This window comes from Hyaena hyaena, unplaced genomic scaffold (genome assembly GCF_003009895.1).
Source record: "Hyaena hyaena isolate Hyena2069 unplaced genomic scaffold, ASM300989v1 scaffold_344, whole genome shotgun sequence".
NCBI classification, from domain to species: domain Eukaryota; kingdom Metazoa; phylum Chordata; class Mammalia; order Carnivora; family Hyaenidae; genus Hyaena; species Hyaena hyaena.
The window spans coordinates 678,978-703,128 of NW_024080977.1; the positions used below are offsets into that span (position 1 = coordinate 678,978).

Here is a 24,151-nt window from a genome sequence, read left to right on the forward strand (position 1 = left end):
CATGTACATGCAATAGATTGCCTGTCAACGTGCCAGGGTTAGAATTTTTTTTAACGAAAATTTCTGGCTTTGGAGGTGGCTCTGTTTGGAAGACAAAGTGGGTACCACAAAAAAGTCACATTAATAAACATTTATTGAACTGTATTAAATTTAATTGAAATTAATTGAATTTGGATGGTGGCTACAATTGCAACTGCTTCCATTTCTTGGCTGAATTCCAGTTTGGGTTTAGAACTCAGTTTGAGCAAAGGACTAGAGAAGTGGAAAATCTCCAATGTCACCTTCAAAGTTGAATTATTTTACACAGAAAAAGAGTATTAGGTAATATTTCTGATTAAAATGTTTATCATAATTTCCTTTGGAAAAAAATAATTTCAACCAAATAAGTCAGAGTTTTCTATACACAAAGTTCACTATTCTATGCTTTACTCTAGGTATGTCTCAACTTCTTATAGTCAATTTTGACTCTTTCAATCTAGAATTATTAGAATTTCTCCTGGACATCATTAAAATATAAAAATCATCTATAATTGTATAATGTTTAGAATTATAAATGCCTGTATTCTCACCTCCATACTGAATAAGTCATCACAATGTATAGATTCTAGCTTTTAAATATTTGTACAGGTTGTTTTCAACCCTTTTGAAACTAATATTTCCTTTTTAAAACAAATATTTTATAAAACCTCCTCTGTACATCAAATTTACCTACACACATATATTTTAATATTAACTATAATATAAAGGAGAAATAAAAGAATAATTAAGTGTTAAATAACATTAATGAAATATAAATATTTGGGCACAACTATATTAGAAGACCTAATGCAGTGGTAATACACTTCCAGCTATTTATAAACAGGTTTGTATTTAAGAGAAAGTAGACAAAAATTCAAATAAATAGTGAAAATATTTTTCCTTTATATTAGACATTTTGAATCTTTTTTAAAAAAATATTTATTTGTGTTTGTTTATTTTGAGAGTAAGAGACATTTCAAGTGGGGAGAGACAGAGAGAGAGGAGAGAGAATCCCAAGATGGGGGTCTCAAACTCATGAGCAGATCATGACCTGAGCCAAAATCAAGAGTCAGATGCTTAACCGACTGAACCACCCCAGGTGCCCCTATGTTAGACATTTTGAAGTAAGATTCACTGTGGATGCAATAACTACAAATGCAAACTGATACAGTTGGGCTGTACTGGTGATTCAAACAACATGAGTGGCATAGCTGTCAGAAATAAAATTTTGTAAAGTTCTAAACAAAACAAAAAATATATATACATATATCTTTTCAATAAATACGGTAGCTGCATTCCTGGAAACTTCAGTGTATATTAAAACCATACTCTAAGTATTTTCAGTTTGAATGAAGATGTTTCTAGGCTGATCATAATCTGGTTTTTCATCTGCAAGAATGTCTAGAGGGATATTTAAATGTCATGTGGGAAGTGGAATAATTTTTCATTCTATATTACTGCCCTCTAATTATAGGAGATCTAACATCCCTGGCATCTATGTGCTAAACGTCAATCACTGGGACAACCAGAAAATGCCTCCATAGATATACAAAATGTCCACCAGGGGCAGTGTCACCCTGTTGAGAACCACCGCTCTATACAATCTGTTCCTGGCTTGTCAATCTTTTATCGTTACTTTAGTTTGGTTCTGCAACCACTCACACTTGGACCTCCTACCTTCACTCCCTGCCCTCAGTCTTCTCTGCCTGTGTTTCATCCTTCAAACAGATAGCAAAAGTGATCTTTCTAAAACGCATGTCTGATCATGTCATTTCATACCTGAATATGGTCGGAGGCTCCCCAGCACTATTGGATGAAGTCAAACTTTTTAGAATGGAGGGCAGCAATCTGTTCTCACTATATTTCAAATCTTGTACCACTCTCTTGAATGTGTGTTGTGGTCTTCCCCATGTAGTCTCTAGAACTGAGTAAGTTCTCTGAGTCTTTCCTCCAAGTTGGCCATCTTTGGTCTGGAGAGTTCTTACTAATAATTCGAAATGTTATTAATAATTATTAATAATTCAAAATGCAATTCAAGCATTGCATCTCCAGTAAAACCTTCTCCAGTCAGCCCCCCACTCTACCTCTGACGCTGGCGCTTATCATGTTTTATAACTATTAGATCGTCTGCCTCTACGACTACACTATAAATTTAATCTGACAGCAATGATTTTTACGCTATCTACCTTTGTATCCCAAGAACATCAAGTAGGTGGAGGCCATATGGTAAGGCTTAAACAGTTAAACACTTTTAACATTGAATGATCCTGTAATGTTAACTATCTGGAGTTCTGTAGATTACCATGTAATTGTTTTTATTTACCTTTCAATATTTCTCACCCCTGAAGAATCACATATTTCCACCCAGTTTAACCTTTCCATCTTGGAGCTTTTTATCTTGTTCTTTCTTAAGTATTTATTTCAACTCCAACAAATTTTGAAACATCTTATATTTTCCTTTTACCAACTCCACCCTTCCACTATACTGACTCATGAAAAAAATATGTCCTTTGTGACCCAACCCTGGTTGATATTTTATTTAATTTCACTTAATTTATTTAACTTTACTTAATTTATTTAATTTAGCTTGACTTAATTTAATTGTTATTTAATTTACCTTCTTTATATATCAGACAAGAAGCCCATTTCTTTCTAAAGTAATTTGAAATCAGCTCATGAAAAGAGTTTTCTTTTCTTTCGCTAACAATTTTTAAAAATTGTTTTCTCCATGAGTGGATGTATATAACCTCAGGTTGATTGTTGTGGTTTTAAGTGTTGTGTCATGATTTTATGACATAACTGCTTGATATTATTCACCAATACTTAATTTTGTTTTATATTTTTCAGATTTGAAAGTGTTTACATTTATCAATTTCTTTGCTAATTTAAGGTAGAGATCAAAATTTCGTAGTTTTAAATAATGTTGATGTTTGTCCATGGTGAACTATTTGGCTTCCCTCTGCTAGTTTTCATGAGGGTGGCCATAATCAGTCATCCTTTTTCTTTTCTTAATACTACATTATTCTTTGCCATTCTAAGACTTAACAGCAATATTTCAATAGTTTACTAATGACTTTCCTTTGGGTCATTAGAAGAAAAATGGTTCCTGTGGAAACAATCTAAATAAATGATAGTGCAGAGACATTTTTCTGGAGGCTACAAAGTGACCTATTGAAATACGCTAAATTGTTTTTCTCCATTAGGACATTCAGATCCTCCTTTTATTTCATTCTGGAATGAAAGAATAAATGGGGAACAAATGTGCTCTGAAATCCTCTGTCCTGCTCTAAAGCATGTAAATAGCATCTCACACAAAACATTTTCAAGCTGTCAGGAGTGAGGCAAGTATGATAATTTAAGATAATTAAAATTCTTAAGACAATCAAAATAGAATGGATCCTAGTAAGCTTTTCTCACTTGAAGGAAACTTCTTTAAAAAGTAGTCACTGATCTAAATATCTTTCAATAGGCGATTAAAAAATATGGTATAACAATGCAAAGCATGGAATATTTTGGAGTCTTTAAAAAAGAAGAAAGCAAACCTATGTATATGGACATAGAATGATATATATGTTTGTACCAAATTAGAAAAGTTATGAATAATACATATTCTATGATCCCATTCATGTAAAAAATAGAAACACAGGTAAAACATATACAAAATATATACAAAATAGAGGTGATTAGAAAGACACACACACATCAAACTTCAATGTCGTGCATTGAAAAAGCTTTCGTTTCTGTGTCCATTTCTTCCACCAGGTTATGAGTTCCTTGGTTGCCAGATCAAATAAATGGATGCCTAGCTAGATTTTTTTTTAATGTTTATTTATTTTTGGAGAGAGACAGCATGAACAGGGTAGGGACAGAGAGAGGGGTAGACATGGAATCTGAAGCAGGCTCCAGGCTCTAAGCTGTCAGCACAGAGCCCAATGTGGGGCTCCAACCCAGGAACTGTGAGATTATGACCTGAGCCGAAGGGCAGTGCTCAACTGACTGAGCCACCCAGGCGCCCCCCAGTTAAATTAGAATTTCAAGTGGAATGGATTTTTTAAGTACATCTCAAACATTACACAGGGCATACTTAATACTAAAAAATTATTCATTATTTATCTGAAATTCAAATTTTTATTTGTGAATTCTGGCAATTCTACTTCAAGGAGACCATAAACTATTCATCTTTGTACTCCTATCATTAGCATACTTACAGATACATAGTGGTTGCACAATAAATCGTGAGAGGGAGAGTAATTGAGGAGAGCACAATAACAGGCAATTTTGCTAAGTGTGTTTCATACATTATCTCCATTCTAATGGAAATGCCTTACAGTTTTATTAGTGGTCCTATTTTACAGATTAAGAAACAGAGGTAGACAAAAGTCACCCAGTAAATGGAAGAGTTAGAAATGACCCCAAGTTTCTGGGTCCTGATTCAGCAGCCATAACCAAGTGCCAGCTACAGGGAGGAAAGGGAGAAAAGATGGGGAAAGAGAATCAGAGGTGTGGCTTTGGTTCTACCTAAGTGTAGCTGAGCAGGCCTGCACAAAGTCTTTAACCTTGTTAGAGGTGGAATGTGGGATATGTAGGAGAGGCAGACACATCTGGACCTTGTCCCCATATCTACCACACATTCGAACAAGTTACATAATTTATTTTTGCCTAATTTTCTTGTCTGTATAACAGGAGTAAGAAGACCTGAGTACTGACACAATGAAAAAAAGAGATAATTTCTGTAAAGTGGTCAGCACAGGGTTTGTCCAATGAAAGAACACTAAGTCAATGCTAGTTATTCTTGGCCCAGAACCCCAGTTTTTTCATTAAAAAAACCCAGAATAACAACATCAATAACAAGACAGAGACACAAATAATACCAATATTGCCAAGTTGATTTGAGGATCAGATGAGAAATACATATTATCTTTCTATATTCTAAACAGCTTCTCATTCTCCTCAACAGAGTGCTTGCTCCTTAGATCAGAATCAGAATTAATGCCATGCGAGAACATTATTTACAATTTTTCGTCTGAGTAATTCATTTTGTTTTAAAAATTGTCATACAGTACAATCCACTCTTTTTCGGTGTATAAAGTTTTATGAATTTTAACCCATGTACAGATTTATGTAACCACTACCACAGTCCAGATACAGAACATGACTCTAGCTTTTGAGATTCTTTTTTCAAAGCGTTTCACATTCTTGTTGCAAAACAGTTTTAAAAATAAGAAAAAAAGAATTTAGATAACTGTCAAGATACAAACTAACAAGAATGGCATTTTGTACAAATCTCTGCAGTCCCCAACCCCTCTAGGTCTTGTCTGGGCCATTTTTGCTGTTGACTCTGCAGACTCTCTGTTTCCACCAAAGTAAATCAGGAATCGCTTGAGAATTGGGGCATTTCTTCATGCTAAACGCACACGTCACAGGCACAAACTTCAGCATTTCCTCTTTGTTTCTTTTTATATTACCTTCCAGATCTCAATTTTCCCAATTATTTCCTCTAATTGCCATTTTCTCTCTAAAATGAAGAAGCCTGGAATACCAGCACCTTCTCATCCTTTCAGGACAATTATTGGATAGAGTTATTTAGAGAGCAACGCTGGAGCCCTCAGGACCCTAAACCTCTCCGAAATAACAGATCCTCCAGATAACAATCTATCCCTTTCCCCAACTCCATCCTCTCCACCTCCCCAGCCTGCCAGGCACTCCCTGGGAGGATAGACATCTGGACCAAACTTCCGTCCTCCGAGGGCCGCCCACGTCCCATCCCCCACCTCATGGGCTCTCCCATCTTAAGAGACTTGCACTGGCACACCAATGCCACATCCGCTTTCTGGGTGACTCAAGTCTTTGCTATTTGCCTTTTCTTTCTAGCATGCTTTGGCTGCTGTTTTCTTCCCTCTGTTTTTAATTTGGGGAGGAGGAAAGCTAATGAACCAAGAACGAATCTCCTCTCCTCGACTCCTTTTCCCTCTTAAAGTTGGCTCTCTAGTTCTCAAGTTCTGTAACTATCCTAGAAGTGCGGGGGTGGGACAGGTGGGGATGCATTAATTACACCTAAACCTTAAATTGGCATGTAACGTTATCACTCGGGTGGGAAGACTTTCTGAAGCTCCCTTGCAGCTTGCTAGGCATTTTGCTGCTGCCGCTGTACATTTCCTGCTCATTTCTTAATGCTGCTGCTTCGCGTGGCTCTGTCACCCCTAAAACTACCTATACGGCGCGAGGTGCCAAAATCAGAGTGAATTCCACGAGATTCACCAGCGGTTTTCTTCCTGTCCAAGGTAAATACATTATGCAAAATGAGGAACCACCAAAGGATGCAGGCGAAGGGGGAGAGAGAGGGATTCCCTCACCTTTCCGGGCACAGCCCTCGTTAATTTCCACCGGGAGGAGGCGCGCGGCCCAGATCCCCCCAGTGTCTTTTCTTAAATCCCCCTACCGAGGGCTGCAAAGGTTGGTCGCGCGGCGGGAGCAGCGCCTCCAGCAGGCCCAGCTCTCCCCCGCCCCCAAGGTTGGTTTTTCCCAGCTGCGGAGGCTGGGCCAAGGGCTGGGGTGCTAGGAGAGTCGGCGCCCGCTGCGCGGAGCCGGGAAGTCGCCGCGACTCCGGTGAGACTCAGAGTTGTCTCTGGAGGTGACCGGCGCGGAGGTGAGCGGCGGGGAGCCAGCGGCGAAGGCGAAAACGCGGAGGCTGCGCCGTGGCCCCTTCCCATCTTTTGAAGGGAGAGTGGCGTGGGTCCGGGGTCCCACCGCCGCTTTGTTCGCGGCCCCTCCCTGACTCTTTGGAGATGACTTGAACCCCCTCTGGGATCCGAGGGTCTGGCTGGGGCGGGGGCTGAGGGGGAGGGGGCAGCGACAGCTGTTAGGTCCTCCATTTCCTGCTAAGCGGAGAAGGTGCCCAAAGAGATGAAAAGACTCCTGTAACCTGAAACTTCCCTCCCTTCCCAACCTGGACCGCGAGGTGAGGTCGGGCGGGGGCGGGGACCCCGGAAGGCAGGTCGCCCGCGGAGGCGGTCGGGGACCGAGCGGGGAGAGTGAGAAGTTTGGTCGGGAAGGCGCTGGGGATTAAGTGAGAAGTTCGACTCCGGGGACGAATCTGGTCGGGAGGGAGGAGGGCGGGAGGCTGGAAGAATGTATATATAGCGTGGGCCTGGGCAGAGGGGAGACTTTCCCCTCGGTGTCTCGGGACGCGCGCCCCTCTCGGGGGTGAAGATGTGCGTGGGAGTGGGGGAGGCGGAGCCCGGACGCGCTTTCGGAGGGAGGTCTTGGGGACCGCGTGGGGACGACTTGGCTTGGGGAGCCCGGTTCCCGCACTCGGGGAGCTGCGGCCGCCGCCGCTGCTCATGCTTCTCTCCCGCCTGTCCCAGGTCCTGAAGCGGATCGAGCACGAGGCGCCAACAAAAGAGGCCGGAGGGTGCCACCCGGGGGCGGCGGCAGGAAGACGAGCCTGAGGAAGAGCGCGGAGCTGGGCGTCCAGACCCGCCGTGCGTACTTTTTGGAGGGAAGGGGTGGGGGAATCGGCCCCGGGAGGGGGACGCCGGGTGGCGAGGGGGTTAGCCAAGTTCCGGCTGCGGCGTCCCTCCTCCGCTCGCAAGAGAGGAAAGTTTTCTCCGGACGCTTCCGGCAGGCGGGCGCCCTCCGGACCGGCTCCCGAGGCTTCGGAGCGGGCGCCGTCTCAGCCCAGCTCCGGGGAAAGCCGCGCCGCGATGCCTGGGGGGTGCTCCCGGGGCGCCGCCGCCGGAGACGGGCGGCTGCGGCTGGCGCGGCTGGCGCTGGTCCTCCTGGGCTGGGTCTCCTCGTCCCCGTTCACTTCCTCGGCGCCCTCCACCTCCTCCGCGTCGTTCCTGGCCTCCGCGGTGTCCGCCCAGCCCCCGCTGCCGGGCCAATGTCCCCAGCTTTGCGAGTGCTCCGAGGCGGCGCGCACCGTCAAGTGCGTGAACCGCAACCTGACCGAGGTGCCCGCGGACCTGCCCCACTACGTGCGCAACCTCTTCCTCACCGGCAATCAGCTGGCGGTGCTCCCCGCCGGCGCCTTTGCCCGCCGGCCGCCGCTGGCGGAGCTGGCCACGCTCAACCTCAGTGGCAGCCGCCTGCAGGACGTGCGCGCCGGCGCCTTCGAGCATCTGCCCAGCCTGCGCCAGCTCGACCTCAGCCACAACCCGCTGGCCCAGCTCAGCCCCTTCGCCTTCTCGGGCGGCAACGCCAGCCTCTCGGCCCCCAGCCCCCTGGCGGAACTGCTGCTGAACCACGTCGTGCCCCCTGACGACAACCGGCGGAACCGGAGTTTCGAGGGCATGGTGGCGGCGGCCCTACGCGCGGGCCATGCGCTTCGCGGCCTCCAGCGCCTCGAACTGGCCAGCAACCGCTTCCTTTACTTGCCTCGCGACGTACTGGTCGACCTCCCCGGCCTCAGGCACCTGGATCTGCGCAACAACTCTCTGGTGAGCTTAACCTACGTGTCCTTCCGCAACCTGACACACCTAGAAAGCCTCCACCTGGAGGACAACGCCCTCAAGGTCCTTCACAACAGCACCCTGGCGGAGTTGCAGAGCCTGCCCCACGTCACGGTCTTCTTGGACAACAATCCCTGGGTCTGCGACTGCCACATGGTAGACATGGTGGCCTGGCTCAAGGAGACAGAGATAGTGCAGGGCAAATCCAGGCTCGCCTGTGCATTCCCGGAAAAAATGTGGAATCGGGCCCTTTTGGAACTCAACGTCTCCCACCTGGAGTGTGACCCTATCCTCCCTCCATCCCTGCAGACTTCTTATGTCTTTCTAGGTATTGTTTTAGCCCTGATAGGTGCCATTTTCCTACTGGTTTTGTACTTGAACCGCAAGGGGATAAAAAAGTGGATGCATAATATCAGAGATGCCTGCAGGGATCACATGGAAGGGTATCACTACAGATATGAAATCAACGCGGACCCCAGGTTGACAAACCTCAGTTCTAATTCGGATGTCTGAGACACATTTGAGGACAGCTATGCATGACATGTAGACTTAAGCTTTATTCTGTCCTAAGCTTGCTCCACTTCCACCCTCCACTATGGACACCACTGACCTTGACTGAAAGCAGTGAAGGGAATTTGCTCCCTTGTTATGTGAAGTTTCTTGGTGTGTCTTGTTAATGTAAGACGATGAAAAGCTGTGCATAGTGTTTTATCCTCTTCCTTCTCTTGGAACTCAACTCCTGTGGAGGGATTTTTCAAGTTTCAGCATGAACATGGACTCCTGGCTGTTTCTCTTAGTCCGGTTCGAGGGGTAGCCAGTGTACCCGCACAGATAGCATTCAACAAAAGCTGCCTCAACTTTTTTGAGAAAAAGACTTTATTCATAAATATCAGTTTTCTCATGTACCTAAATTGTGGAGAAAATAAATGCATTCTATAGACTGCCTGCAGATCTTAGCAAGCTCTTCAAAGTAACTCCATAGTACACAGGAGCACCTGCATCCGAGAGCATGCTTACATTTTACTGTTCTACTTATTACAAAAAATAACTTGCAACTTCAGATAACTTCTTTGACAAAGTAACTTACTTTTTTGGTTGCAGTTTATATGAAACTATACTGAAGTTTTTTTATAAACTGCATTGAGATCCAACAGACTAAATTGTTAAGAAAAACTTCAATAAAGATTCTTAAAAGAATTACAGTGTGTTCAAGTTTGCTATTTGAAAAAAATAGGATTAGGAGTAATGTCTTATATAAGTAGACTTTAGAAATAGTTTTGAGATGGTGGATCTTTTCAGGATTCAAACAGAGTTGAATATTCATGTAATAGACATCTCATGGTCCCAAAGTTAATTCTATTCATGAAGCAGTTTTATAAGGGCATTATATAAAGTTGGTAGGGTGAGAGGGAAGAGGTCCTCATGATAAACAGCTCACAGTTTGGAACTTTTTCTACACCAATTTGTTATAATGGAACAAAATTATTTACTTAAGGAAACTTTATGAAGTTATTTGTGGGCTTTTAGAGCAGAATACGAAACATATAATGCAGTTGTTTCCAAATGAAGTGTCTTAAAGATACTGACCGAATATCCTAAAATAAAAGATTTCAAAATGTAAATTTAAAAAAATGTTTCCTAAGATCATAATGTAAATTGGAACTTAGACTTTCTTGGGAAAAATTTTTTCAAGACATTTAAAATGGAATATACATGGTCAGTAGTTTATCAGAGATCCTGCTTGCATGTTTAAAAACTTTCATGATAGGCTATGAATTTGAGGAAATAACCACATATAAATGTCTACATCCATAAACGTGTCTCAACTAATCATAGGTTATGTTTAGTTCAGTATTTAAGAATTTGGGGTTGTTTCGATTTTTTGCCTAAGCTTTATCTACACCTTTGTGAAGAATAAATCACAGTTAAGGGTAAATAAAAGCAATTGGTTGACCAATTGATACTATCAATAATACACAGGATTTTCTTTTGGTCAGTTTATTATGAGCCAATTAAGCTTAAAAGTAAATTCCATTAATCTTCAATCTATTATATAAAGTGACTTAAATTTAGTTATTACTTAACGTACAGAGTAGGTAAATTCGCATCAGTAAGTCTCAGGGCCTTCTCTTTAAATTGATTATGTTCTACAGTGTTTTATATTTGAAATAAAATTTACATTTCCATATTTTTATAAATGAAATTGGAATGTTGTATTTTAGGTTTCAGAGGTCTTTGCCTTTTCCTTCTCTGAGTTAAATTGAGAAGTTTTCAAAATAGGGCTAAAGATTTATGAATCTGTTCCTTGTTTAGACTCCAGTTGGAATATGAAGTTCTAACTATATTAACTTTCATAAGACTCATTTTATGAAATATTACAGTATTTATTACTTACAGGTTCTATTTCAGATCCTATAATTACCTGAGAAAAGGTTAAGTATACGGTACTTAATATTCCATTAAACATTTTAAGTGTTCACCAGTGTTTTAGTAAAAAGCATCTAATAAATAAGGGCATATACACCATGTTAGAAATAAACTACTGATGGACTTTGATTGGGAAGTCTGCTGATACTGTGGAAAGTCTATTTAGAAGAATTATTTAGTCCTCATATAATAACCTAACAGTTAAAAATTGAGCTCTATCTAAGATCCGGGGAAGCAGTAAATTCATTAGGTTTTCTCATCTACTCACTGAAGCAGGATCTAGAGTAAAGTGAAGTTGTTTTCACCTTTTTTTGAAGTTAGAATTTCTTCTTTCTCATCCCCTTATTTCTTCCTTTGTATGAACTTCCCAATTTGCTACTGGTCTCATTTCTGTGACATCACTCCTTGCTATTCTCCTATACATGGCAATTGAACAGTCTTCCAACAAAAAATAATACTGTTTGGGAACAATTGCCATTGTGTAGCCATAATATTTGAAGTCTATAAACTTCTAAGGCAATCTGAGATAAATACAGTGTGAATATAGGAAAAATGAAATAAAAGTATCAGCACTTTATTTAAGTGTACTTGTTTTAAATGCTGATCTTTAGTAACATTATGCATTACTAATCCTAGAAACCTATAAGTAATCCACTTAAAATAAATTATTTTGGTTGGTGATATACTTTATTACTCAGCTTGAAACAAAGCTGTTTCAGCAAAAACACCCTTCATTTATCCTTTATAAGTTTCATTTGAAGGAAGTTAGAAAAATACTTAAAAATTTAAGCACTTGATAAATCCCTCAATTTAGAAAGCTATTAAAATGTCCAATAAATTTCTATTTAAAGTGCAAGATTTTAGGATAATACACTATTTGACCCTGAATTGCAGCCACCTGCTTTCAATGTAATCATTCAGTTTGATAAATTAATATGTGTATATATCATCAATTTTGCTGCCTGGTGTGATTCAGTGGTGACCTGTAAGGCACATTTGTACCTTATGGCTGAGGGATTTTTCCCACAAAACCAGGAAAATTTGAAGCATAGTCAATAAAATTTTTTAAAGGGAAAGGAGCTACATAAATTGATACTATCAATAATAGACAAGATTTTCCTCCTTCCTTCCTTCCTTCCTTCCTTCCTTCCTTCCTTCCTTCCTTCCTTCCTTCTTCCTTCCTTCCTTCCTTCCTTCCTTCCTTCCTTCCTTCCTTCCTTCCTAAGTGAGGAAAGGCTTGAGTGAAATAAATGAGCAAATCATAAATCGTAAATCCTTTTAAAATATCTTGATTGGCAGCAAATTCGGATTGTGCTCAATATTTAATTACAAATAACTGAGCCTGAGTGGCTCAGTTGGTTAAGCCTCCACCTTCTGCTCAGGTCATCTACTCATCTGATCTCACGGTTCGTGGGTTCGAGACGGCGTCGGGCCCTGTGCTGACTGCCAGCTCAGAGCCTGGAGCCTGTTTCAGATTCTGTATCTCCTTCTCTCTCTGACCCTCCTCTGCTCATGCTGTCTGTCTGTCTGTCTCTCTCTCTCAGAAATAAATAAAACATTTTAAAAAAAGGAATAACATATCTTTTCTGTCTTTTAAATTAAAGTAGATGTTGGAAGGAAGGAGGGGAGCAAGGAAAGAAGGAAGGGAGAGAGAGAGAGAGAGAGATGAAGGAAGGAAGGAAGGAAGGAAGGAAGGAAGGAAGGAAGGAAGGAAGGAAGGTCCAAATGAACTGTGATTGTTTTCTTAGGGATTCCATTTTACTCTGTCCCTTTTGGCCCTAATGTTCCAATATGGGGCTTACCTGCTTGAAGACATCCCAGGCTTTGCAGCTCTAGGTTGGGAGTCTTTCATATCATCTCTGCTTTCCATTTACATTTTTCTCCAAAGAGTACACTAAAAAAGACAATCATGAGGATATGCAAGGTTAAAAACAATTGGCATGTGCTTTCTTCCTACTCCCAAATCCGTTCAGTCATCCAGCCTTTAGAGAGCAGCACTATTAAGTGAAGACACATTTATTTTATGAGATTCAGGTTTCACTTTAATACTTGTGTGCGGATTTTTCACAGTAAAGTAGAGGGAAGAAAGGAAATTATATTTTTAGGTAATAAATGAAAAATGCCTTGACAATGACTTTTTAAAAATCTTTCAGCAATATTGCCGTGCCACATTAGAAATAATTAGGAAAACATATCCTATATTATTAGAAATAATTAGGAAAACATATTCTATCTTGTCTTCTTTCAGATGGAGAAAAACAGCTCCTTGAGGATGTTTTGTACAGTTATTTTTCCGTTCTTATCCCTACAAATAACTTGGAAACTCAAGTGGCTTCATTTGTGTTTTGTTTTAAAACATTTCAGCAGCTCTAACTTGATCATGGTTTAAAAAAATCTAGATTTTAAAAAATATTTAATTTGTGATGTATACAATTTTGACAGGAGTAAGAACTTGGAGTATTTCAAAATGGAAGGGTTTTAGATGTGTCAAGTCCAGTTTCCTATTCTATAAATGAAGAAACTAATAATTGTGATATATCATTATGTTATATACTGACAACTAGGATTAGATCTCAGAGTTCCTGACTACCCTTCTAATGTTCTTTTTGCCACATGATGGCATTACTAATTACCTACCTTCAAACCTTTGGAATTTCCATGTTTAATATAAAAAGGCAATTGCTATGAATTTATTGGTTTTATTGTTTTCGCTTTGCCCTTATTCAATATGTTTTGGTTTGATCTAAATTTCACTTCCACTGTGTTAAAAATTACTCTGTTTCAGACCCTGAATATGCTTTAAATATGTTTTGAGGTAATTTTTTCACAGGAATCTTATTACCATAAAGCTCCGCTGAGTCTATGATATGAAATATTTTAGAAATTTAATGGTGGTATTTCTTTTGAAAAGAAAAATAAAACCGGAAAGCTGTGCTAGCTTGTGTAATTCTATCTTAAAAAATGAGTTAGCTCAGCTGTGAGAACTCTAAACAAATGAGACCAAGTTCATGACCGTGGAGACAGTCCGTTTTGCATGCTCAGGTCTGTGCTCACTCCAGGTGCATGCTGCAACCCATCCTTTCAGGGCCTGGACCGAACAGGGACTCTAAGTCAATGCAAATTCGTATCACCCAGGACAACCAGTAGACTGATGGGCCAAACCCCGGCAGCTGTCCTGCTGCTGTGTTAGTTTACTGTCTTTACCAGTGCAGCACCAACACGACTGTCCCTGGGTCCTTGCTGTAGTGTGTTTGCCTCAGATCACGAAAGGTTTCTCATTTATGTGAATTTTAAGAAAAATCTCTCATGAGTGCCTTTTACTGTACCACATGGGAAATAGATTTGCTTTGCTATTTGAAATGAAAATGTGGTTTAAGATTCAGGATTGTGATTACTATATCACAAACTTGTATGTAAATTGTCTATAAAAAACAAATGTAGTTTATGTTTAGCTGACATTTTATGATGGTAGGATTTATTTGTGATTCAGAATTTAAGGTGGTTGATGTAAGGATAGAGTTGTTTTAAGGGAGTAGAGTCTTAAAATATGACTAAATTTAATACTTTGTGTGAGAAATAAATATTTAAAATAATATGTTTTAAAGAATCTGAGGATGTTATCAACATAGGCTTTTTTAAAAACTTGAATTTAGTAGATTTAGTAGATTTCCCTACTTCTCTACTCCCAGGATCCTATTTCTACTCCTATTTCTACTCCTGTGTCTTCTCCCAAGGAGAACTATGATACACAACATTTCAAGGTGACTGGTTGCACACAAAAGAATTGGTCTGACTGAAACATTAGGTGGGTCAATTTACAAATATACATTTCTCTGCATGAGACAGTTTCTCCAAGTTTTACAATACAGTTAGTGAACTGTTTTCAAAGAGAACTTGATCTTTCACTTGGACACATTCTGCCATTATTCTTACAGACCACGGCAAACATGTGGCTATTAGCATTTAAAAGACATATTTAAAGTAACTCATTCATGTTTCTTGTAGATTATTTAAAAATATGGGAGGGAAACACCATGAGTTATCCTATCACTACAGAAAAAATGCTTCAATATTGAGATAAACTGCCTTTTGTTTATATCACATAGTATCTTGCCTTTTTACTTACAATGTTGTGAACATTCCCCAATATAATTAAAAACAATTTTATATCTGGTTTTAAAGTACACAGGCTGTCACATATTTTACACATGTAGGATTCTTCTTGCAATTTTAAGTAATGTTCTAATGAGCATTGTTATACCTACCTGTGTTTCTTTCTACATCCTTCATTTTTCCCTTAAAGTAGATCCTTGAAGGAGAATTACTGCATCAGAAGGTACAATGTCTTTTTTCTAACCTCTAAAAATATTTTTGATGTCTATTTAAATTAGGAATATTAAACATAGACCAGCATAGTTCATTATATATTTTAAATCTCACATCAAACTTTTTACAGAATGTTGAATGGTCTGTGAATAGGATTTTGAACAGAAAGAAACCTTAAGTTGCTAATTAACTTGTCACTGTTTTTAATACACAAATGTCTACTTTTTTTTAAAGTTAAAAAATTTGGGAATAGCTAAGCCCATTATCCAGTTAAAAGTGTGTGTGTGTGTGTGTGAGAGAGAGAGAGAGAGAGAGAGCACACTGCAGGGGTGGGAGAGGCTGGATGGGGTATGGAGGATCATCTGGGAAATTAATTTAGCTAGTTACAAGTTAGCAAGCAGTTTTCAAGACAAAGATATCTTTGCCTTAATTCTAATATTTTTAGATAATTTGTGTGTGCGTACTTAGAATTAATTTAGATTCCATGCACGTGATTTGATTGTCCTAATCTTACTGTTAATTTGCTTTAAAATTTCATTGAAGTCCTGTGAATCATTTATTCAGTTCACTCAATAGATATTTATTAAATGCTTTCTATATACCAAACACTATTGATGCACTGGGTTGAAAAATAAGTTTATGATGTAAAATTGTTTCTGATCCAGTAGAGGATAAATATGATAATAGCTAACATTTTATTGAGTGTTGAATATGAATCATACAGTAGGCAAAACCTTTTGCACATAAGATTTTATTTCTTATTTAGGAAGGACTTGAGGCTTAGAGAGTAGAGATGAATTGCCCACGGACAACTAAGTAGCAAGAATCAGATGTGGATATTCATTCATTCATTCATTCATTCATTCATTCATTTGTGTCTGTTTCCAGGGCCCATGGTCTGAACCTTTGAATTTTAGGAGCAATAAGATGTGAATAACTATGTTATAGGGTAGAACACGATAAAGCATTACCAGAGATTCAAACAGTATGGAATGGGGTTCAAAGCAGGAAGATAGTTTGTCTGGTTGGGAGACTCAAGAGTTTATGGAAGAGTTAGCTTTTAAGATGATCTTGAGCAAGGGGCAAACAGAGATGGGGGGTGGAAAAGGAAACTCAAGACAGAGGGAATAGCATAAGCAAATAGAATGGAGGCAATTAAAGACCTAGTGTGTTCTGGCAACAATAACATTGGAAGGATTATGTTTATAAGGAGTATTGCAGAGAGTGAACCTAGAAAGACAAGTCTGTAGCTATGAGAGATGGTTTCTACTTAGTTCAGTGGACAGAGGGAGAGCTGTTGGAGGCCTATGAGCAGAAGGGTGATACCCACAACTGTGGTGTCCTCCACAGGGTAAGAAAGCACCTCCTCCTCAAACCAGTTTGAATATCAAGAGTGATGATAACACACAAGCATCAAGCAATTGTGAATAGGTTTATAACTCCCATAATGGGATTTTCTGGGAGAACAGGGTTTGGCTTTCTTTTCATTGTGATTAGGGGGTGGGGCCAGAGTGAGGGTTCTGGATTTTTGTGGTTTTAACTACTCACCAGATGCCAAAGGATGAAACTCATAGTATTTTTAGGGGCTTGCCTAGATGTGAGGCAACAAAGTGGGAAGGGAGGATATGGGGCTTGAAAGTTGTCCATACTCAGACATCACAAATGGAGGCAGACTCAATTATAATTCATTACTGATGTTTGATGACTGAAATGTACTATGTCTCAATAAGTTGGACTTATTTAAGTAAGCCATTATGACTCTCTATGAGGCTTAGAGCATATGGCTATTAAGGCTTCATTGAGGTTTCACTGGGTATCTTGTTCAAGAGTCAATGTGTGTATTTTGAGAAGAGAAAATACATGCCTTAGTGACCATCAGTAATGTCTGGAACTTCAAAGAAGATAAGATGAAGCCTTTTATTTTGGCTTAGTATGGATAGACATGTGTGACCTTGATTTTTATTTTGGGTATCTGAGGCAAGAAATTCCCATAGTTTTTTAACCCAAAGGAGGTAGCCTTGGATAAGGAGTTGTTATTGCCATTGGTCACACTAAATGGCCAGATAATTAGTAATGTACCAAGCTTCTGTAAAAACAGGCACATTGGACCAATTTTTGGTCAGGTATCTTCTATTGCTAAAATGACTGCATGAAGTTTGGCCAATTGTGCAGACCTTTGAGTCTTGTTCTTAATCAAGGTTGTCCTGCTTAGAGGATGAATAACAGCAGCTTACTGGAGGGCTCCATCACCTGTTATGGTGATATCACCACAGGTAAAATAAATGAAATCCCTTTTTTGATTATTCAGTTCATCCTGAGTAATCAAACACACACACTTTCTTTAAGTGGTCAGTGGGTCTGGGATAGGGGTGACTTTCTCTAAGCACTATTACATCTGGCAAGGGACTAAAGACAGGGGAAATCAATTTATCCTAAAGGAGGGATATTCTAGAAGGCCAAGATTGGGCTTTATCTTGTAAATATCATTTCCATTTTAATAAGGAGGCCTCTGTGACTGTGCCCAGTCTGCTGAGTGCTGCCTCAGTGATCCAAGGCATAAGAGGATACTGGGTATGGAGAGTCCTGGACTAAGGGCATCCATTTCCAGAAAGGCCCCATATGCACCCACCAGTTGATGTTCAAATGGTGTATAACATGGAGTTAAGGGCAGTGTCTTATGTGAGAGGGTCATGGGCAACTTTTGGCCATCATAGGTGGGCCAGAGACTCCTGTGGGCATGAGAGGAGGTTGCTAAAGCCTCTAATTAATGCTAGAAAGCATTAATGGGAGTGCCTATTATAGTATACTTTTGTTGGAGGGGACCCTATTCACAGCAGGCTAACTTGCAAGTAACAGCACAAATGAACTGAAATAAAATTTGTAAACAAGGAATAAGGCATGGTGGGCTTGTATATCACACAGAGTATCAGTCTTTCCTCTAAGCACTCTAAAGTGAGGTATATACAACCAATTGTTGCAGGGTAAAAGCTGTCTCCTAGTGTAGGTCATAGCTTATGCTAGAATTGGGAAACAACTGTCTGAGACATACTTGCCCGGGCCAAGACACATGACTTGGGAGCACTTTAAGGAGATATGCAACTCCCCGCCCCCCCCCCTTTGCCACCAACCCCATAATCCTGTTCCTATACTCCAATTATTGCAACTCTCAGTTTAAGTTAAATCTATAAACAGAAACTCTAGGACTCGGCACATGCAACACTGCCACAGCACAACTCAAAGCATGAGTTTGACAACAGGCAGCAGCATGTTTCCAAGTGCATGCTTCCTAGCTTGCATCACAGCCAGTGAGCAAGCCAAGAGCCAGAGAAGAAAGGCTCCCTTCAAAGGTGGTCATGTGGTCATCAACTACACAACAGTGGTTGCCACTCAAATTGTTTTTGGTTGCCCTATGAAGGCTGGGATCAAACTCCCCATGAAATTGGTTTGGATTTTAAGATTGATGACACTCTCCCCCTCCCCCAAGAGTATGAATACATTTATAATTTACATAGTGGGACTTTCTGGAGAGAGGAGACATCCAAGCTGGTCTAGAAATGGCTTAAGTAGAGAGTGTCTCTGATTTTTATTGCAGTTAGGGGGTGGGGCCAAGGTAAGGGTTCCCAGGGTTTCTCTGGTTTGAAGTTCCTCTCCACCCTACCAAGGAAAGGAGCGCTGGGGTCTTCTTATTGGTTTACCTAGATGTGGGGCAAGAGAGGAAGAGTGAGAAGTGGGGCTTGAAAGTGTTAGAGGTCATAGGTTAAAAAAAAATGGAGTCTCTTTAGTACCTTTTGCTCCAGGAAGAATAATCTGACAATGATGCAAGGGGAGAGAGGAGACAAGTAATGATTTCAGTAGTCAGGTAAAATAGTCCTTTATATTGGTTTTTCACTCAGATTAAAAAAAAAAAGTTAAAATTCTCCCTGGTCAGACCTAAAGATGCTGCTGCTATTTAGCAGGTCAGTTCTTAGGACCAGTTGTTTTGACCTCTGAATGAATAAATGGAGAGTGACTCTATGTAACAGAATATCCCATAATGTATCCCTTCTTGTCTTTCTTCAATTTTTGATAGATGTTCTAATGAAAATGAACTCACCAAAGAGATTGCTTGAACAAATCTGCAATCTTAATAATTTAATGCTGGCTAATCAAATTAAACTTGGGGTGGTTTTATGTTCTAATGGTCCTTACAGGAAATTGGTCACATATAGCAAGGGCAGTTTTAAATTAAGTTTATACTACATACTGCAGAGACATTTTGTATTACTTAAGGAAGTGATTCTTATTTAATAAGTGACATATTTCATAATTCATTATGTAATATTAATATGCCCCAGGCACCATTCTAAGTGCTATATTAATATTAAATCATTTTGTCCTTTTAATGGGACATAATGGGACAATGTGATATAGATGAGGAAAGCAAGGCACATTGGAGGTTAAAAAACCTGCTTAAGTTCACACAACTAGTAAGTGGTACATTTAGGATATTTAGGATATGAACCCCAGATCTTAAAGTTTAAATCTGGCTCCAGAATCCACATCTCAACCACTGTGCTATATTGTTTCTCACAAGTACCATGGTAACCATAATGCTATATATTCTTAGAGAAAATAGGAATATGACAGGTTTCTCTATAACAAGGATGGTATATGGGATTATGGGGTAAGTGACCCAAATAATTTAAATTCAATTTCACATTCTTTAGTTTTTTAATTTTTGATGTTAAACTATAAACACAAAATCACTACATTTCAGTGGTATTTAATGTATGTGAAGAAATGGTAATAATACAAGGCCCTGAATAAGCTACTGTGTATGAAAAAGAGCACCAATTAATTTCATTTGCAAATCTAAAATTAAAAAAAAAATCAGTAGTTTATAAACGAGGCACTTTTGGAGAAAAGAGTAGTGTAATTTACTTTCAGTATCTAAATGGGTTCAGGATTTCCTTTGTGACTTTTTAAAAATTTTATTTAATGTTTATTCATTTTTTGAGAAAGAGAGGAAGACAGAGTGTGCGCGGGGGAAGGGCAGAGAGAGAGGGAAACAGAATCTGAAGCAGGCTCCAGGCTCTGAGCTTCTGCACAGAGCCAGACACAAGGCTCGAACTTAGGAGCTGTGAGATCATGACCTGAGCTGAAGTTGGACTGTTGACCAACTGAGCCACCCAGGTGTCCCTCCTTCGTGACATTAGATGATCAATTTTATATTATTGGCTGCTAATAATTTTTGAGAAGTGCTTTCCACAAAGTGAAAGTTTTGAACAATTTTGAACCAGATAAATCAGACATTTCAAGTCTTTTCTTGAATATTTTGACCTTAGTTATCTGATCTGTGGTCTGCATTTCCATTTGAATCAGCTGGTTGTGAAATTCTCCCTGTTAGAGTTCAGAATAATTTCTCATGTCTTTTCAACTTAATCTTGGCTGGACAATTGCCTTCTGTGGGGAAAAGCTGAGAAAAAGCACTCCTGCCCCTTTTGTGTGTCTGCCAGGGTGTTAATCCTAGTGTCTGTAACAAGGCCTCACTTTATGGATTTAGCTACCTATGGAAACTGCAATAAGGATATTTTTCAACAATTTACATCTTTATTTACAAACTAATTTATTATTTTAACTGACTTCATTGGTCATATTAACAAAATCACTGCTCAGTCCAAAAAAACAAATGTTTGAATTAACTTGACCTTTAGGATAGAATACAAAATGCATTTTTAGTTTGACTTTTCATCCCCTCCACTTGACTGTTTCACTCGTGCAGGTCACCATAATTTTAGCATGAGGATCTTTGGTAAAAGATGTAGCAGTATAAATAAAAAGCAAAGAACCATTAAGATTTTTCCATGTATCTCATCTTCCTTTTGGTTAGAGGTTAGTTGCTTTGGCATTGGGAAGGCCTGACTTATTTCTTTCAGCTCTTCCTGAGGTAGAAAAAAGTGGCATTTTATTAAACATAATCCGCAATGTTGATGTTTAGGATCTCTGACCATTTGTTACTGTCCTTTGTTTTGCTTGAGAAACTAGATGTGCAGCCAGTTTCACCAACAGAAGTGAGTGCAGACAGTGTATGGTACCACTTGACTAGATGGAACTAGTTTTGGCCAATCTTCAAGTTGAGTTGAGTTCCAAGCTGGATTGAGGCTGGACTCAAGAGGACCTTCCTGCTGGCAATGACTCCCTAACCAACTCCAAAGACTCTGACAAGTAAAATAGTCTCCAGGAGAGACCAAGTGCATTAATTTGGAATAGGTTCAGCTGTGAGTGGCAGAAAACTCAATAGAAGCAAATTTATTTCTTTTAAGAAATTGAAGATTTAACATTCAGAAGTGCTATGGCAGCCTTTCTCTATGAAGCCCTTAGCAACTGTGGATGCTTTTAACTTATTGGTCCTCCATTCCGAGTAGGCAGCCCTGAACATTTTGGCCTAAGTTGGCTTGAGTCTGGTACCCCGTTAGGATGAGCCCTTGGGATTATTACTTCAACCATCCAGTAGCTAGTCTTGAGAAAAGAGCATTTCTTCTAGGAATCATTTTTTTTTTCATCAGTAGAGGGAGTAAGATCAAACCCTCTATATTTTTGTTTCTGACTCTTACCCATGTAGTTTGTTTATTGAAAAGCCAAGTTTGTATTAATTGCCAATATGGTGAAAGCCCTAAGTTTTCTTTTGGGTTATTTCTTTTTCCCCTGGAGCTAAAGTGAATGATCTGTGGTTCAAATCAATGAGGTTTTCAGTTCAGGAAATATTTATCCAAGACCTTCTAAAGTCAAGGACTATGCTGGAGGATATGAAGAATAAAAGATGAAGAAGATAGAGTCCATATGTTCTCATAGTTGAAATTAGGCAAGCACACAAAGCATTATAATACAAAGCAAAGTGTGAATATAAAATATACACAGTGTTGTGTGAAACCAGAGGAGAGATTATTTTTACTGGATGACTTGGAGAAGGCTTAATGGAGTAAATGTCATTAGATCTGGGCTTTGGAGAACTAGAGCCAATTGCTGGTTGCTTACATAATAGCTATCACCTCCGTTGATCCTCCTCATGGACAGTACAGTCCACTTGCCATGTTGGAGCCTGAAAATGTAGATGTTAACATTTCCACCTTCTTTGAAACTAGAGAATGAGCATGGGCAATTCCTTTCAATTAGTACCTTAGCAGAGGACTGCTAAGGGCATGCTGGAAAGAGTTTTCCTTTCTCTTGAGAAAAGGCATATGAGAAGAACTCCCCTCCCTGTTCCTTTTAACACAGATATGTGAGGATGTGATACCTGGAGCAGTGGCAGCTATCTTGTGACTATGTGGAAACAACATGAAGACAATGGCCAACATGAAGATAGCGAAGTAGTTGTTGCTATGTAAGGTAATAAATGTCTATATTATTTAAGACACAGTTAGTTGAGTATTCTGTTACAGGAGACTATGAGCCTCCTAACTGACAGAGTAGGATCCTTCTTGGCAGTTTGGGGTATGGTAGGGGGGTGGGGGATGGTGGTGAAGTGGTATTGGAGAAAAAATACACCAATCAACAGGAACAATGTGAGATAAACATGGAATTTAGAAACTCAGATTATATAGGGAAATAGCAAATGGTTTTGTATAGTTTGGAGCAAAGAAAAGAGAAGATAGCAAATAGTGAGAGATACCTGGTAAGATAGTTTGGGACAAGAGTATGAAAGACTTGGTAGCTGAATTTAAGCGTTTAGAATTTATTCAGTAGGAAATAGTGACAGTTGAAGGTCTGTGAGGGGAACTGTAATAAAAACTATGCTTTTTGTTTGAAGAATCTCTCTCTCTCTCTCTCTCTCTCTATATATATATATATATATTAGTGTGTGTGTGTTCATTATATATATAATACATATATATCGTTTCATAGTTATATAGTTTTATAGTTATATCTATATATATAAAATGTGGCTACACTTCTCCCCTTTTGAATTTTTGAATGTTTTTCATCCTGTCATCAAGAATATATAACATACAAAGTCAAAAAGAAGGGACAGACTGTTATATATTTTATACCACTTCTGGTTAAACTTTACATAACTGCTTAACAAGTTTAATTACATGAGGCAGTTTTCCTCTGATTAACTCTCATTTAAGCATCTCTAGATTTAAAATACTTGATATTATGGACAGTTGGCAGATGAGAAGAATCCTAATCAGAAATGCATACTCTATTTTAATGCAATTATCTTGTAGTTTTACCCAGAGTTGAGACAGCTTTTTTGTTCTTTTTAAAATAAAAGTTTTTTTTTATTACAAAATAATAAATTCTTTATGTTAAACACTTGGGAAATTCAAAAAATTGTCCTTTAAGTTTTGTCCTTTGTCCACTATTGTCCTTTAATTTCCCCCTCCCCGAACTTCTTTTTAAAAGCTTGAAGATGATGCATTATATATTTAAATTTAGGTTGAAAAATACGTAACTGGTAATGTAAGTGAACAAAATAAATCTGATTTCATGATCTGACAGTAAAATGTTATATCACAACTCTCAATTATCATTTAAATAATATGTTCTTCTGGATTCAAGCATACTATTCATTAGGAATTTTAGTTTATTTCAGAAAGTGAAGGCAGATTATGTCGGAATAAACATAGCAGTTGTTCTGTCTCTGTAAAAATGAGCAAACCCTGAATTTTGTTTTGTGGATTTCCATAAGGACCATCGCAATCCAGTAGAGGTTACTCTTGTTCTGAACAAAGCTTTTCACAATTTTGCTGGAGGATTTACAGCATAATTCTGTTATCATGAATTCTGAAAATACTGCATACAAAGCACAAAGTGTTTGATAAATGAGGACAAAGTAATAAACCTGGCACATATAAAAAATATTATATCAGACAAAACTAGCTGTTGCTGTTATACTTATCTCCAAGAATTTTTTTTTTTTATTCTCCAACTTGTGATTTGTTTATTAT

At 39.2% G+C, this 24,151-nt stretch overlaps 1 protein-coding gene and 1 long non-coding RNA gene across 2 annotated transcripts; both read left to right on the plus strand.

Annotated features, from left to right (window-relative positions):
* The first annotated feature begins 7,198 nt into the window (after window positions 1-7,198).
* On the plus strand, window positions 7,199-22,580 carry LOC120243563. The gene is made up of 3 exons (XR_005531337.1): window positions 7,199-7,229; window positions 7,383-7,499; window positions 22,476-22,580. It is a non-coding gene; the product is annotated as an uncharacterized LOC120243563 (long non-coding RNA).
* Window positions 7,632-9,665, plus strand: TPBG (trophoblast glycoprotein). The gene has a single exon (XM_039249769.1). It carries the CDS (start codon window positions 7,722-7,724, stop codon window positions 8,979-8,981), a length of 1,260 nt encoding a protein of 419 aa, XP_039105700.1. The 5' UTR covers window positions 7,632-7,721; the 3' UTR covers window positions 8,982-9,665.
* Window positions 22,581-24,151: the final 1,571 nt, after the last annotated feature.